This window comes from Sciurus carolinensis, chromosome 10 (assembly GCF_902686445.1).
Source record: "Sciurus carolinensis chromosome 10, mSciCar1.2, whole genome shotgun sequence".
Lineage (NCBI taxonomy): Eukaryota > Metazoa > Chordata > Mammalia > Rodentia > Sciuridae > Sciurus > Sciurus carolinensis.
In genome coordinates this window covers 107,043,216-107,059,144 of record NC_062222.1, presented here as the reverse complement: position 1 = coordinate 107,059,144, position 15,929 = coordinate 107,043,216, and the positions used below count along the sequence as shown (strand labels likewise).

At 40.4% G+C, this 15,929-nt stretch overlaps 1 protein-coding gene across 14 annotated transcripts in view; it reads left to right on the top strand.

Moving 5' to 3' along the window:
• Limch1 (LIM and calponin homology domains 1) overlaps positions 1–15,929 on the top strand; it is a 319,406-nt gene that overhangs the window by 263,228 nt on the left and 40,249 nt on the right. For all 14 annotated transcript variants that reach the window (XM_047566848.1, XM_047566850.1, XM_047566851.1 and 11 more), the window contains 4 exons: positions 4,915–5,041; positions 6,511–6,668; positions 6,881–7,289; positions 10,774–10,992. In XM_047566848.1, coding sequence (XP_047422804.1) covers positions 4,915–5,041; positions 6,511–6,668; positions 6,881–7,289; positions 10,774–10,992 — 913 coding nt within the window. The remainder of the gene's footprint in view (positions 1–4,914; positions 5,042–6,510; positions 6,669–6,880; positions 7,290–10,773; positions 10,993–15,929) is intronic.

Here is a 15,929-nt window from a genome sequence, read left to right as displayed (position 1 = left end):
CTAAACTGCATGCTTCCAGTACTTACCACTAATTGAAATGCAACTGATGATACCACCATAGACTGAATAGTTAACTCACTCGTGCAGCAAAGCACTTGACGTTGGAATGCAGAACATATGTTCTGGGCAGGAAAGATGAATGAGAAAGCAATTTAAGCATGATTCTAATATGCAGCTGCTGCTTGAAACTTAACATTTGCTTTTCATAGACTGGGCATGTTAAAGTCGTTCTCGTTAGTTGGGTACCCCTTCTGAACCACGGAATTACTGAAAGTCTTCTGAGTTTTCACGTTTAATTTTCAATATGTTGGAGCTTAGAGTTAACAATGAAGTAGTCATTCCTGCAGTCACATTTTTTCAAACTAAGAAAACAAATCTTAAACCACTAATTATAGATTCAGAAGTCCAAGTTCCTCCCAGGTTGGAGTCATATAAACTGTGGGATGCTTGAGACCAAAACATTGGGGTTTTGTTCAAGTTCCGTGGCATAGCAAGGGGTCAAGGACGTAAAACATGACTTGGGCTTCCTCTCCCTGCTACGGGTTTTTCACTCTTCTGGGAGATCCAGTCTCCATTCCACACCTTCTATTCAAATTTGACAAGAATCCACATCCTCCCATTTGTGACCACATTCACTCTGTTTCAAAAATGGCTTTCCCAGATACAGATCATTCTGTGACCAATAAACAAGACGAATGTTTTCTTTGCAGAATACCAGCCTTTTCATATTTGAGTAATTCATTTCTTAAGAAACATGATTGACATCTAATTCTATCATCAGTAGTCTACTGACCCTAACCTCCCTCCTCCCCACAAGAGGCATTGTGTGGCATAGTGACAGGTCGGGCCATTGGAAGAGTGAACACCAGCCTTCTTTCTATCTGTCCTCCCTTGTCTGAGCCTTAGTTTCAAATCAAAGAGTAAGGCATTTGAATAAGGATGTAGAATGCACAAATATCATTTCCACTGATGACAATGAAATTAAAAAAGAGACAGAGACAGAGACAGAGAGGGAGAGAGAGTTTTCAGTGTGCTTTTTCCATGTTTGTGTTCAGATGCTTGCTTAGCCCTAAACCCTCAGACTCCATTGCCAAGTTTCCAATAGCCCATCTATGCCCTGTCTAGTTACCTGACATTCAGAAATTTGGTTTTGACATATCTCAAAACCAGATTCAGCCTAAGCTTTACTGACTGCATGGAGTTAAGCAGTCTGTAAAACTGAGCCCTGGTTATTACTTTTAAAACCTACAGTGGCAATATTTAACATTCATTGAAAGGAGGATTATACAAGATTGATAGGCAAAATACTACTTTGACATTTGGTGAGCAAAAACATTTTGATAGAATAGATTTTTTTCTTCATTGATGCAAAGCTCTCATGCAATTTGCTTAAAATAGATCTCTGGGAAGCCCTATTAGGTAAAAGAAAGGAAGCTTCATTCAAGAGCTTTTGGATTCTCTCTGTACCTGAACATGAAACCTCACCCATAGAAAAAAGTTAATAGTTTTTAGGGGTGTGGATGGGGCCTCTAAGTTTGTAAAACCAACCCCATGGACCAAGAAGAGTTAAAGGAACTTCTTCCCCAGAGGCCTTACCTAGGAATAGCCAAAGTGCCAAATTCCCTGCTTGGAGTAGATACAACTTATAAGAAGCTGTATAGAGAAAGAAAAACTGACTTCAGGAGTTAACTTTTTAAATAGAAATATATGTTATTTTTAGTTTATTCCCTCCCTCTTCCAAAATCTTTAAAAGCAATTATCAGCACAGACTATATTTATTAATAATTGACACATTCTTAAAATACAGCCCAAACAAAAAAAGATGTGCCCTTGAAGGAGAATATGGGTCAGGGGCTGATCTACCACACAGGCAAAGGGAGAAATTTCTGCCTCCTGTACAGCCAAGAATGTTTCTGTAGATTTAATTTCACCTTCTTGCCCGTCTCCTCACTTGCACGTTCTTCTCTCCCAACACTCTCCCTTCCAAGGAAGTCTGTACCTTGGGAGAGTCCGGGGCCAATTCTCTTACCTTAGACTCCGCCCGGAAACAATTTACAGGTTTCTCTTGTGGAAATTTGATCTCATCCTCAAAAATGCCAACCCACCCCCAAGAAAAAATCCTGAGCTCTGCAGGGAGACCTTTGACCCAACAGCCCAAGGGCATAGGTTTTGGTGGTCAAGAAACACAGGTTTAGTCCAAGTCACATTAATATTCTGGAAACTGGTCTCCCCAGGGTCCCCTACCACCCCCACCCCTAGACCTTCCCCAGACAGGCACTTCTTCATTTGGGAGGCCAAGTCCAATCTCTGAACTAGGGGATATTTTCTAAATGGTGACTCGGTCCATTTTCTATCTAATATTGCCAAATCTCAACTTTCTTAGTTCCTTTTTTTTTAAAATTGAAATGATATGAAGATATTACACATAGTTTTGTTATTTATTTAGTTTTTGCTAACTTGTTGATTTTTTTTTTTTTAAAGACTTCCTGGTATAGGAGAGAGTAAACCAGGGTTTCTCTTTTTATTTAAGTCACCAGCTTTGGGCACATTTGGGCTAAGGTAGTTGGAGCTTCAATGTGTGACCAGAGAAGGATGCTCAGGCCAGAGGAAGGCAATTTTTAAAGGCCCACTCCCATTTTCTCAATTCCCTTTGAGTGAGAGAGACAAATCCCAGATCGTGGAGAAGGCTGCCATTTTCTTCCCAGGGTACTAGAAGAAGACCTGGCTCTCTGGCCACCCATTGTGGCCAAAACCAAAATTCTTCCCTTTAGAAATTAGAGGTGGCAAAAAAAAAAGAAGGAAAAGAAATTAGAGGTGACAAAGTTGAAAGAAGGGGCCTCCTCTCTCTCCCTCTATCTGTTAGTTACTCCATGGATTATAAGAGGAACCTGACAGAGGGATCTTTATGTCTTCTAAGATTTTAGCAAAGATCATAACTTAAGAGATAACTGACTGGATTGGATATTGTGAAGGTAAGGGTTTTTGTTTTTTTCCTTTTAATTGTGAAAGGAATTTCAGTGAATTTCAGTCTCTTTCTAGAAGGCCTGCTTAAGGGAATTTTGATAATGAAGTTTAAAAGGAAACGTGTTAGACTTTATACCTGACTCCTGTCCGTTTCTAAATCTTTATTAAACAATATTAATAAATAGTCTGAAATAGGAAAATAAAAATCACAGCCATACTTCTCTTTGGAGGACTAGATTTTATTCTTCTGGAAGACTCAGCCACCAGAATCAACACTACCCACAGTCAGTGGTAGCAGCTTCATCCCATGCCTTGTCATCTCCACGCTCATGGAAGCCTCGAATAAAAGTCCTTCTGTGCAATTGGATTACTAGAATACTCTGGGGAAAGACAGATTACAAGGACTGTCTTCAGATTTAGTCCGCTTGGGTCAGACCTAAATTGTCCCCACATGGAGAAAGGGGAGAGTACTGACCGTTCTTGCAGCTTCATTTTGAGTGGACTGAAATGGGGGTGGGGGGTGCTGTTGCTTTGGAATTGCCTTCTCCCTTTAGCCAGCTGCCTGTTGAGGATCTCATTGCATCCCGAAGCTTGAATGGCTGCAGGGTAATGATTTGGGACATCACTGCTGATGTCTGGAATTAGCTGGTGTCTAAGTGCATGGCTTTTCTTTTTCCGTATGTTCAGCTGGCTTCAAAAATGGACTAACCGTCTTCTGTACCTAGTAGTTAACGGTGAACTTTTAAGGACCCTCCATTTCTTGATTTTTAGACTTTCCCAGAGCTAGTGATTTCTTTGAAAGGAAAAAAAAAAAAAAGAGGAGGATTCTGCATTGGTTGCTATTTCTGTGTTCTTCTTGCTGCTTCAGCTTTTGCTGTAACAGAGGTTTACATGATCATCAGAGAAAAGGCCCTCTGGTCTTGCCCAGCATTTAATAAGCTCCTATAGAACATATTAATTGTATCACACAAACTAAGGGATTTTTAAAAATTATTTTCCCTAGCCTTTTTCTTTTAAAAGCATAAATTCAGCCACGCATGGTGATGTATGTCTATAATCCCAGTTACTCAGAAGGTGGAAGCGGGAGGATCACAAGTTTGAGGCTAGCCTGAGCAATTTAGCAAGATCCTGTCTCAAAAAATAAAAAAGGGTTGGGGATGTAGCTCAGTGGTAAAGCACCCCTGGGTCTAATCCCTACTACTACAAAAAACTTAAATAAAATAAAAGTAAAATCAGAGGTATCCTAACAAAAATAAAACGATTCTGAGTATATTAGGATACGAAGTATATAATGATTTATATATTCCTTAATCTGATCATAAAATACCTTCCTTTCTTGATTCTAAGATGCCTTCAACAGCAGTACCAATTACCATTTTACAGAAAATAAAAAGAAATAAACACATCAAATACACACATCACTTTGTGATTGTGGAATGCATCTAAAATAAAATAGGAAAAAGTGGGTGTCTTAAACTTGAGGCACCTGATTTTATTTTTTTAATGAAGAAACTGCCTTTGAAGAAAGTGCCTTCATCCACATAGGAAGCATTTAAGCCAGCTCTTTACAAAAAGCAGCATTTACTGCAATACAGCTCCACTCCGTGGCACACTGCACTCCTTCCCACAAATTCTCCCCACCTTATATTCTCGTTTTATTTTAAAATATATTTGCAAATGAGAGGAGCCCAGAGCTTCAAATGCCTTTTTCGAGCTCTTCGTTGGCACTTACATGTCAAATGACCTAATTCAGTGCCATCACTGAAGACAAAGACGGTCCCATTTTGGCTTTTGCGCAGGGGGCGCGGTGGCAAGCATATCCCCGGCAGCTGCTGGGAAAGAAGCGGCGTCGGGGCGGTAGCGCCCCCACGCGGCGACGAGCGGCAGCGCTGCGGAGCAGGGACGGGCGCTGATCGCGCTGGGTTTTGTTTTTGCTGTCTCGGCACTCAGGAGCACGAGTATGTTTGACATGCGGTGTGAGGAGGAGGCCGCGGTGCTGCCGCACAGCAGGGCCCGCCAGGAGCAGCTGCAGCTGATAAATAACCAGCTGAGGGAAGAGGACGACAAATGGCAAGATGTGAGTTTCGGCCAAGGCCGTGCGTGCGGGCAGGCAGCGGGGAGGCTACTCGCTGCAGAAAATCCAGCGGGGTGGGTAGCCTTGGACGTGGAAGCCCTGCTGGGAAGGGGAGCCCCAAGAGGATTGCGAAGGGCGACTCGGTAAGCGTGAGGATTAAAGGAAGGGTAAATAGCTAAGTGAAGAGTGCCCAGTGAATGACAACGGACACGTAGTCACAGGTGCCCTGGCCAAAAGCTTGGTCAGAAAGGAGAGAGTGGCAAGTGGGCAACTGGAATGGGATGCAGGATTGAGGATGCGCTGTCTTTTGAGATTCTGTCTTGGAGAAGGAGGCGGAGGATGGCAACAGCAGGAACTGCCAACTTTGGAAGTGTACCAGCAGCAGGCAGGGTTCTAAGGGCTTCACGTGTGATAACCATTCAGTCCTTTTAGGAACTCGATGCACTAGCAACTATTATCATTCCCCCTTCCACAGAGAAGCCCAACCCTGCTAACTCACTTGGCCCAAAGTCACACAGCTAGTGAATGGAGGAGCCAGGATTCTAATCAGGGAAGGGAGGTGGGAGAGGCTGAGAGCGTTTTAAGATTGATTACGTGCTGAGAGCAAAGAACCAAAGCCAGCAAATGGTTTGAAGTTAGGGATGAGAGGAGGGAGAGTGGATCATTTTGTTCAATTCCCACGCAGCACTCTAAGATAGCTGTGGCAAATGACTGCCATTAGTCAAAGTGATTAACTTCCCCAAAGTTGATGAAATGTAGTAACAACTGAGTCTGCAAATACATTGAGCCTTTACTATGTGCCTAGTTGCCTTACATGTATTATCACATTTAACCCTATAGACTTGTAAGCTAAGGTGCCCTTACCCCCATTTTAGAGATAAGGAAACAGTTATATGCCCAAGATTCAGAAGAGCTAGAGCTGGATTATCTCCCATAGCCCCAATCCCATCTGTCTGACCCCAGACTCCTCACTCTTCATTATGCTCTGTATCTGTAGAATTTGTGGTGAGGTTGTTCTAAGGATCCATGAATTAATACATATAGAGTCACCAGAGCTGTAAGACTCCAAAACCAATTTTTTTCTGCCTTTACTTCCTTCCATTAAGAAATTGTGTAAATTGGTCTCTACCATTTAATGGTCAGAAATCTATTCATAAGGCAGAGATTGTAAATAGGAAGAGATGAAGTTTGTCAGTTATCTGATAAGGCATTCTCTGTGGCAAGTGACATGAAATACGATTGCATATTTCACACTGACATGTTTAAATAAATGTGCTGTCCTGCTTTGGATCGTATAGATAATGTCTGAATATTTCCTGTCTTTGAAGCATCCTGGTTCCTAGCAGACTTACACTGGAGGATGTGGGGCTGGCCTCGCCTAGCAGGGTCTGGCCTCAGTGTTCACTAAACTCTGAATTGTAGAAATGAAATTCTGTGCTAGCTACAGAAGAGCAATATCTCTCTCCCCCCAGGACCTGGCTCGTTGGAAGAGTCGTAGAAGAAGTGCCTCTCAGGACTTAATCAAGAAAGAAGAAGAAAGGAAAAAAATGGAGAAGTTACTGGCGGGAGAAGATGGGACAAGTGAACGAAGGAAAAGCATCAAAACCTACAGAGAAATTGTTCAAGAAAAGTGGGTTCTTTCTGTTGATATTTTTAAATGTACATTATTATCTAGATGTGCTTTTGCTAAAACATGTTCGTTGATTATGAAAGTTCTAACACTTTCAGTTCTAACAAGTTTATACTCTTGGTTTTACTCTACTTTGGTTCCCCCCAAGGTCTTCTTTGCAAGTGTCCTGACTGTTGCCTTTCTTGTTCCACCCGGCCCTGCCCATTCTCCAGAGAGCGGAGAGAGAGGGAGTTGCATGAGGCATATAAGAACGCGCGGTCCCAGGAAGAGGCAGAGGGAATCCTTCAGCAGTACATCGAGCGGTTCACCATCAGTGAGGCTGTTCTCGAACGCTTGGAGATGCCAAAAATTCTGGAAAGAAGCCATTCAACAGAGCCAAACTTCTCATCCTTCCCGAATGACCCAAACCCTATGAAATACCTACGGCAACAGTCACTGCCTCCACCCAAATTCACTGCCACTGTTGAAACCACCGTTGCTCGTGCCAGTGTTCTGGACACCAGCATGTCAGCTGGCAGTGGGTCTCCAAGCAAAACTGTCACCCCCAAAGCAGTGCCTATGCTGACACCCAAGCCTTACTCCCAGCCCAAAAACTCTCAGGAGGTTCTGAAGACCTTTAAGGTAGGATGAGTTACTTAAGAGTAGAACCAAAACTAAACACTAGGTAGTCAATGGAGATGAGCATCCTAACTCAAGAAAGTGCAATTGTTTTTATCAAACAAAAGCCAAGTGTGTTAATATTTATAATTGTTCATGTGTGGGTCTCAGGGGATTTGGTTGGCATATACTTAAGGGACAGATGTTCTTCTTATTTACCAAGGTTAGTATCAGTGAAATTCAATGAGATTGACATTGAGTCACCTCCATGAGCAAGGTCTATTTTCTTGTTTGATTTAATGGTATGATCTCTGTAGAGTCGTGGAAACAAATCCTAATTTATTAACAATCTAGTATCTCCAGCTACCTAGAGGTATAGTAGACTCCTCAACATTTTAATTGTTTTTGGTTTAAATGGAAACATATGCACCTACATCCCCTTTAGGAAGAAATTGAAATCATGTTCAAAAAGATGCTACAATTGGAAAAAAAAAAAATACAAGGAACACATGGGAAGGTGAGATCTACTTGGTCCTCAAATGAGACAGTTTTTTTCCTTGAGTGGAAAGAAACTAGATCGTTTTACAATGAATGTATAAAATAGTCTTCCAGAACAAAAGAACCTATGACAACCATACATCTTTTCACCTCTTCAGACTCTAATGTTTTCCCTCATATCATGAGGAAGCACTCGTCTTTTGTTTTAAGTTCTTTTGACTTCAAAGAAAAGTCAGTTCCCCTTGTCCTTTTACACCAGTGAGTTTGTAATAGAAGACAAAGGTAGAATTCATCGCTAGGAGATTGACCATTATGACGGTAGAGAGGTTGGTGGAACTCAACTCACTGAACCATGTAATGCCCTGTGTCTTCCTCATTGAATGTCCAAGAGATATTTCTTACTTTGCTTAAGTAACTCTGAATCTTAAAAATTTGTGCCTTAGGTTTTGCTAGAACAAAAGGAAAATGCCCCAGATGTCTCGTCTGGATCAAATTGAGATGTTCATTCCTTTCAAAGGGGGTGGGGGCTGTGTCTTCGTTATTCATAGCTTTATCCTGAGAGCCTGGCATTGGTGCCCAGGCCATGGTGGGCACTCAGCAAGTGTTTAGTGAATAAAGAAATACATTTTTCTGATAAGATGAGCTATGACTCATGCAGACTCATGCACACACATTACGCTTGCTGGCACACATGTGCAGTGGTCCACCTGAGTATTGGAGTGCTTTCCTTCACCGGGGCCCATGGCAATGGTCTATAACATTCCATGAAGGAATCTTTTATCCTAAGGCGGCCACAATGGAGGTAGGGAATACATTCATTTAACTGGGTATCTGTGGTGTCACATGTCATTTAGATGTTCATTTCCCTTCCTTTAAATATGTTCATTTAAATGTGTTCATTTAAACAGGAAAGTGATAATAGATGACTTTATGGCACTACTAGAGCTCTGAATAGACCCTGTCCTTCACCACTGGGCTAGACAGTACAGAGTCCTCAGGTAGCATCGGGGAGGGGTGCATTGTGAACCTGAGTAGAGGTCTTAGAACTGATGTTCACTCTTGACCCCTCACTGGTAACTGTCCCCTGGACTCATCATTGGCCTTGATGACTATCACCCCTATTGATAGCCTACAGTTCCATCACTGACGGGTGGATGGCAACTGTGGCCAAAGGTAATGTGTACACAGGACAGTTCTTACTAGGAAATGTCAGGAGGGAAGCCAAGGGAAGTGTGTGTTGGGGGAGTGATCTTCTCAGGGAGGAGGAGACAGACTACAGATCAGTTGTTTCCCCAAAATAAAGAACCCAGCCTGGTGGTGTACACTGTGGTCCCAGCTACTCAGGAGGCTGAGGCAGGAGGATCACTTGAGCCCAAGAGTTCAGGGCCAGTCTGGTCAACATAGTGAAACTCCTGTCTTAAAAAATCAATAAATAAAATAAAATAATAAAATTAAAATCTGCATTCCATTTAAAAAAAAATAGCAAAGGAAGATCAAGTAAAATAGTTTAAGCCATCGTTTTTCAAATTTAGAGTTGCTACCTGTTGCTAGGTTTTATGTCAAGTTAGTGGCCTGGAATCAGCATTTTTAAAATGAAGTGGAATAAAATACATTACAAAAATTAGCATAGTGATCACACTATGCTAATATAAGTAAATATTTTGGGGGAAAACTTCTGTTTCCATGTTTATGGGTATGTGCTGGGTTGTGATTTAAATTTCTTTTTTTTTTTTTTTATGAGTAACAGATAATAGAGTATGAAAGCCAGTGGCGTAAGGTAAATAAACTACAACTAATATCTGGACTCCTGTTATCTTCTTTTTAAGATTTTAGAAGACCTAGTAACAATAATGGCTAATATTTAAGTTCTTAAAATGTGTCAGGTACTGTTCTAAACTGTTCCCATATTAACCTCTCCCCCTAAGAAAATAATCTCCATAACAACACTACAAATGAAATACTGCTATGTTCAATTTTCCATTGAGCACAGAGGATAAGAGACTTGCTAGAGAGTCCGTGGCTGCTGAGAGGTAGAGTCAGGATTCCCTCATAAGTCATCTGACTTCAGAGCTTACTCATAATCACTGTTCAGTCTGCCTCAAACCTCAAAATAGAGATGTCTTTTGATAAGCCAGGCTAACCACCCTCTCTGCTCTTTGTGTCTTGCTCTCAATGTCTTCTTAAGATGTGAGTGTAAAACAGAAAGACTTTAACATTCATGTTTTTTTTTTCTTGCAAAAATTGGGATTGTAAAATCAACTGTAGAAGGGATGTATTGCAATATGATGTCGTTTCAGATCCCTTGCCCTCCAACAATAGCTTTAGAAAAAGTACCCATTCCCTCCTCTACCACCACGAAAACCTGTAGAATATTCCTTATCTGAGCAAGGTTTCACCTAATTTATATCCTAACCAGAAAAAAAAAGTCTAAATTATGAATAGCATGGAGAACTTAATGAAAAATTACTAGAACCCAAATAGGTGGAATGTGTTTATGGTAAGATTCCTTGGTTTTCTACACTTTAAAATAAAAACACACCATAACTCAGGGGCACATAAATGTAATCTAATAGTAAAGTGACCTAAGAAGGCTGACAACCTTTTTTAAAGCCCTTAAGGATGGCATTTAACCAGGTGCTGTGGTACACACTTGTTATCCCAGCAACTTGGGAGGCTGAGGCAGGAGGATCACATGTTCAAAGCCAACCTCAACAAGTTAGCAAGATCCTATCTCAAAATAAAAAATAAAAAGGATCGGTAGTATAGCTCTGTGGTAAAGTATTCCTGGTTTCAATCCCCAGTACTGTCGTGGCAGTGGGGAGGTGGGGGGAGAAATGGCATTTATAAAAGCCCTAACTTCTAGAACCAATGAAAACATTTGAGACCTTATTCTATTTTGGATTGTGATTAATCAGTGATATTCTTTAAGGCAATTTGAATGTATTATTTTGTTATCATCTATGGTTGGGGAATAGCATTTTGTTGTTGTTATTCTTTATGGCTTTTATAGGTAGATGGGAAAATCAGCATGAATGGAGAGACGGTCCACGGAGATGAGGAGGAAAAGGAGAAACAGGACCCCACAGGGGTGCCTGCTCCCACCCTAACCAAATCCCAGATGTTTGAAGGTGTGGCTAGAGTACATGGGTCCCCAGTGGAGGTGAAACAGGATAACAATAGCATTGAGATCAACATCAAGAAGCCAAATTCTGTTCCCCAGCAACTGGTGGTAAGAATGACTTTTTTCCCTCTTTGGTGTAATTCTGTTATGAATGAACCCATTTTTAAAAATAAGTAGGTTATGATAATGATCACTTCTTTCTACTTTGGTATATTCATTTGCCAGAGCTGCCATTACAAAGTAACACAAACTGGGGGACTTACACAATAGAAATTAACTATTTCACAGCCCTAGTGGCTAGAAGTCCAAAATCAAGGAGTTGGCAGGGCTAATTCCTTCTGGTGGTTGTGAGGGAGAATCTTTAGGGTTCCACCCTTCTAGCTTCTTCTGGCTTCTGGCAGCCTTGATGTTCCTTGGCATGTAAACACATCATCCTAGTCTCTGCCTCTGTCTTCCCATGCTCTTCTCCCTGTGTGCATGTCTATGTGCAGACTTAACCCCTTTCATATTGGCCCCTACTCTTGTATGACTTCATCTTCACCAGTTATACCTGCAACAACCCTATTTCCAAATAAGGTCACATTCTGAGGTGCTAGGAGTCAGGATTTCAACATAGGAATTAGGAAGACACAATTCAATCCAAAACAATGAACTTCAATTGAATTTATGAGGAAGAAATTACTTTTTCTTAACTTCACATTATTAGTGTCCAATAGTATGGAAAAATAAATCAGTCTTTAAAAATACTCCTCCCCCCCAACACCCAATTTGTTTAGGATTTCAGTAGACTTACTACATTTTGGATAAAAACAAACAAACAAACAAACAAACAAAAAAAAAAACTGGTGCTCTCAGAGCTTGACTTTCCATCATTGATAATATACATAAAAGGATCTATTTTTTAGTTTAAAAATGGTGGAATGAGACAGACATCATTACCCTATGTACATATATGATTATACAAATGGTATGAATCTACATTTTGTACAACCATAGAAATGAAATTATGTACCCCATTTGTGTACAATGAATCAAAATGCAGTCTGTAAAAATTAAAAACTAAATAAAAATAATAATAATTTTTAAAAAAATTTTTAAAGTCAGCATTTTATTTTAAATGAAACTTTTTTATTAGCATAACCTTTTAAATTCAGAGTAATTTAAAGCACTGGAGAACTATTAAATGACCAAACAAAATTAGGTAAGGCAATTTAAGAATAGTAGACACGAAAACTCAAAATAACATTATATTTGCAACTACAGATAAGAAACATCATCCGGAAGGTGACACTTGTTTAGATCACATCTCTCACCCAAAAGACTCAAGCTGGTTTAATTGAGCAAACCAAAACTTTCACTATCACAGGCTACAGGCCAGACTCTGTTCAACCTACTTGTCCTCACCAGAGACTGAGTTTCTACTATGCATTGCATCTTATTTTTCTTATCTCTGGTTTTGTCCTTTGAAGAATAAAATTATAATTTTCTCCGAGGAGTTGAGAGGATGAAATTCTTTTGCACAGTGCTCAAAACTCTATGAAAGAGATTCAGATGGAAAGAGATCCAAATCACATCCCCTACCAGAGCATGTTTACTAGTCTCCAAGAGAGACTGGTTCAGTGACCCAGGCAAATGCTGAGTCTCTCAACCTGGACTGTAATTTCACTTTACATTTGTATAAATGTCACCTCTGAAGAGGTCTTACAAATTACCATGAAATAGAACATCAAGTTCTAGCAGTGTGGGAACTTAACCGGTAGAGTAGACATTAACTTATGCTCTTAAATTTTAACTAGAAGCCCCCAAATTAATTAGACATTATAGGTGTGAAATTATTTTTCTAAGACAATAGTTCTGCGCTTATTTCTCTTTTGCCACACTTTTGAGCTTTTCTAAATTTCTTTTGATATAAAGTTCTTATGGTGACCGCGTATCTCCCAAAATACCTTACTTTAAGAGAAACAAAATTCTTTGATCTGAAAGAAATTGTTATTTCAGAAGTTCGTATATTATCATAACCAAAACTCCAAACAAAAGATGGCCTTAAGGACTTTTCCCTGGGAACCAGCGAGATCCTAGGCAGCCTCCATGGGTCCAAATTCATGGAAAATTCTGGTAATCTCTTGTGTATTTCTTCCTTGGAGAAATTGCCTAGTTCCAAGTAATCTCTACTTCAGTACACGGTAGTGGTTATGAATATGTAGTGACATTATGTATCCTCCCTCTAAGTACTATATGTTCTTAACAATGGCAAAAGCTGTTACATTGTTTCTGGGCAGGTAACCATTTGTATATACCTATCAGACTGTAAGGAAAGTTGTTAGCTATGCTACATAGTCTTTTGTCTCATTAATAAAACACTCTTCATCCTCACTTGCAACTTAGGACACCAAAAGTTTTCTACTCTGAAGTGCATTATCCCAAGGGTCATTTTGAAGGAATCACCTCTCCAGTAAACCTGTTCATCTTATTTCCTTGTTCCAAGGAAAGCATTCCTTGACTTTGTTACTGCTAGTATATTCCTGTTGTAAAGTGAAAGAATTGATCGTGATCAAATATGGTGTCCAGTTTGAAACAGGAGCCTGTGCTTCAGAGCCTCCCAGAGACTGATACTAACTTGGACTTGATTTTCTGTCCCTAACTCATTTGCCCAATCCCATGGCGCTCTCAAAGGAATAGTGTTCTTCTTTTTAAATAGTGTCTTTCTTCCAAAAACTGCATTCCCAACTGATACACTGTCTACAGAGGAGTAGCCTCACCCACCACTAAAATGTCACAATTCCTCTTGGGCAAGCTGGAACTGCTCAAAGGGCACAGCCACAGCAGTAGGCAGCAGCATTCATTCAGAACAGGAGGCAGGGAAGAGAGAGGGATGGCCAGGACCCTCCCCTGGGAGAGGGGAGGTTGGGCTGGCATGGGGATTCTTGTATGATGTCATAGCACCTCTGGGTTCTTTCTACCTCATCTTTCTCCTTTGATGCTCTTAGGACCATGGCTTTCTTCCTTTAGAAATAGACCCTAAGTTCAGTTGAGGTTTTATTTTTTAATACTTTGGCTGTACCTACCCATACCAGCAAAAATTGGATGACCCTCATTGCCTCACCTCTATGGAAATGAGGTCGTGATAGCATCTGTCCTGTGGTTAGGGTGCCTGCTAATCTAGTATTAATGAAGACCTACTCTGCACCTCAGTTTTTGAAGTAGGAAAGAAAATTTATAAACTTGCTGAGGAAAAAAAAGATGTTTTCATGAAGCAACTAGAAAAGTATACGAAGCAATACATGATTAAATACTAGATCATAGAGTAAAGAGACCAGAGGGATCTTATGATTACGAAGAACAGGTAAAATCATTGTAGATTGGGCTTAGTCTGGGAGGTGTTGTGTGGATGTGGACTTTGAAACTTCATCTTAAGTGAGGTATTTGCATTGGAATGGAGGAGGAAGGAGACCATTCCACATATTGAGAATAGTAGGATCAAAGACCTGGACAGTGCTAAGGAGCCCAGGAGAGGTCCCCAAGAGGAATGAAAGTGACCAGGTGCTATACTCTTCATACAGAGGGATTAGTTCCTTCCTTCCCAGTTATCCATGGGACATTTCAGAAGTTGTTGTTTTGTTTTGTTTTGTTTTGTTTTTTGGGAGGTTGTATGTTTCAGATTGCGGTTGTTCATTTCTGCATCTTTCAGCTAAAAGCCCAGTGGAAACCTAACACTTTTCTTCATGTCATAGCACAGATGCAAACTCCTAGAATACAGGATTGGGAAAGAATTTGGAAGTTCTAAACTGAGAACTGATTTATGCTATGTTTAGTAGCCTGCAGAAAGGTTTGTAGGTTTTTTGTTTGTTTGTTTTTTGCCTTCCTCAAAGCCATTCCTGAGTTTTCTTGGTCCATTGTCAGTGTTATATTTGTATTTGAGTCTCTTCTTTCCTCAATGGTACCAAAATAATCTTTTCCTAAAATACTCAAAGTACTCGAGGCACTCGTACTCAAAGGTCAGTCTCCACCTGAACAAGCTAAGCTGTCGGAGACTCAGTTTATATTTAAAAATAAACATAATAATGGTATATTCCTCAGATGGTTATAGTGAGAATTCATGTCTATACAACCCATAGCATGATGTTAAGGTAAGTACTCACGGGCTACGAGTACCCATAAATTATCTATATTATTATATGAGAAGAAGTACATTTTTTTTTCAGAAGCCCAAAATAGTAATAGATATACCAGTTTTATTTTTTTAAAGTAAGATCATCAAATTACCATCTTGAACAGATGTGAATTTCATACAAATGAGATGAATTCCTTGTCATCTTTCAACTCTGCCTGTCAGTTGTTCCCGTTGTTATTCTCTAAAAATCACAGATGTGAATAGCTTTTCCCTTGCAGATACACAGCTCTTCCTGCAGCTCTCTGCTCCTTCTATTCTACGCCTTTCCCGGTTCTGGCTTCATCCTGCTGCCCAGGCTCCCAAGACCCCACCCCATTATTGACACCACCTGACTCCCATCACTCTCTAATTTTGTTGATCAACCAGTTCCTCTCACCCACTCATCCCCAATGACATAACCCGCACTGTCCCTGCTGGTTCACACCTTCCCACCAGGTCTATGGCAATTCTCCCTCATTGACCTAGGGCCAAACTCAGCTGTCAGGCAGCTGAAATAGTTCATTTGCTTTTCTTAAGTAAAGTAAGGAGGTAGGTCTGGTTTTTCCATCTTGAGAAAGCTCAGGGCCTTCCTTTTGAAAATTCAGCACTTTTCTTATGTTTTTGGATCCAGGAAAACAGACAATCAGACCTTTCTTGCAGCTTCACTTCTCAGTGGGAGCAGGGCAAAGGCATCTGAGTGGGCGCTCTTTTCCTTCCAGCTGAGACCAACTGCAGATTCCTTTTAGATGTCAAATGTCGACAAACATTTCTTTAGAAACCATTTTTTCTCCAACTAGCAGTAGTCGTTAGAGTGTTAGTTTGAATGTTTTTTAAAAGTCATTAAAGATATCTAGATACAGAAGCGTTTACGGATTTCGAGGAAGTATACATCAGG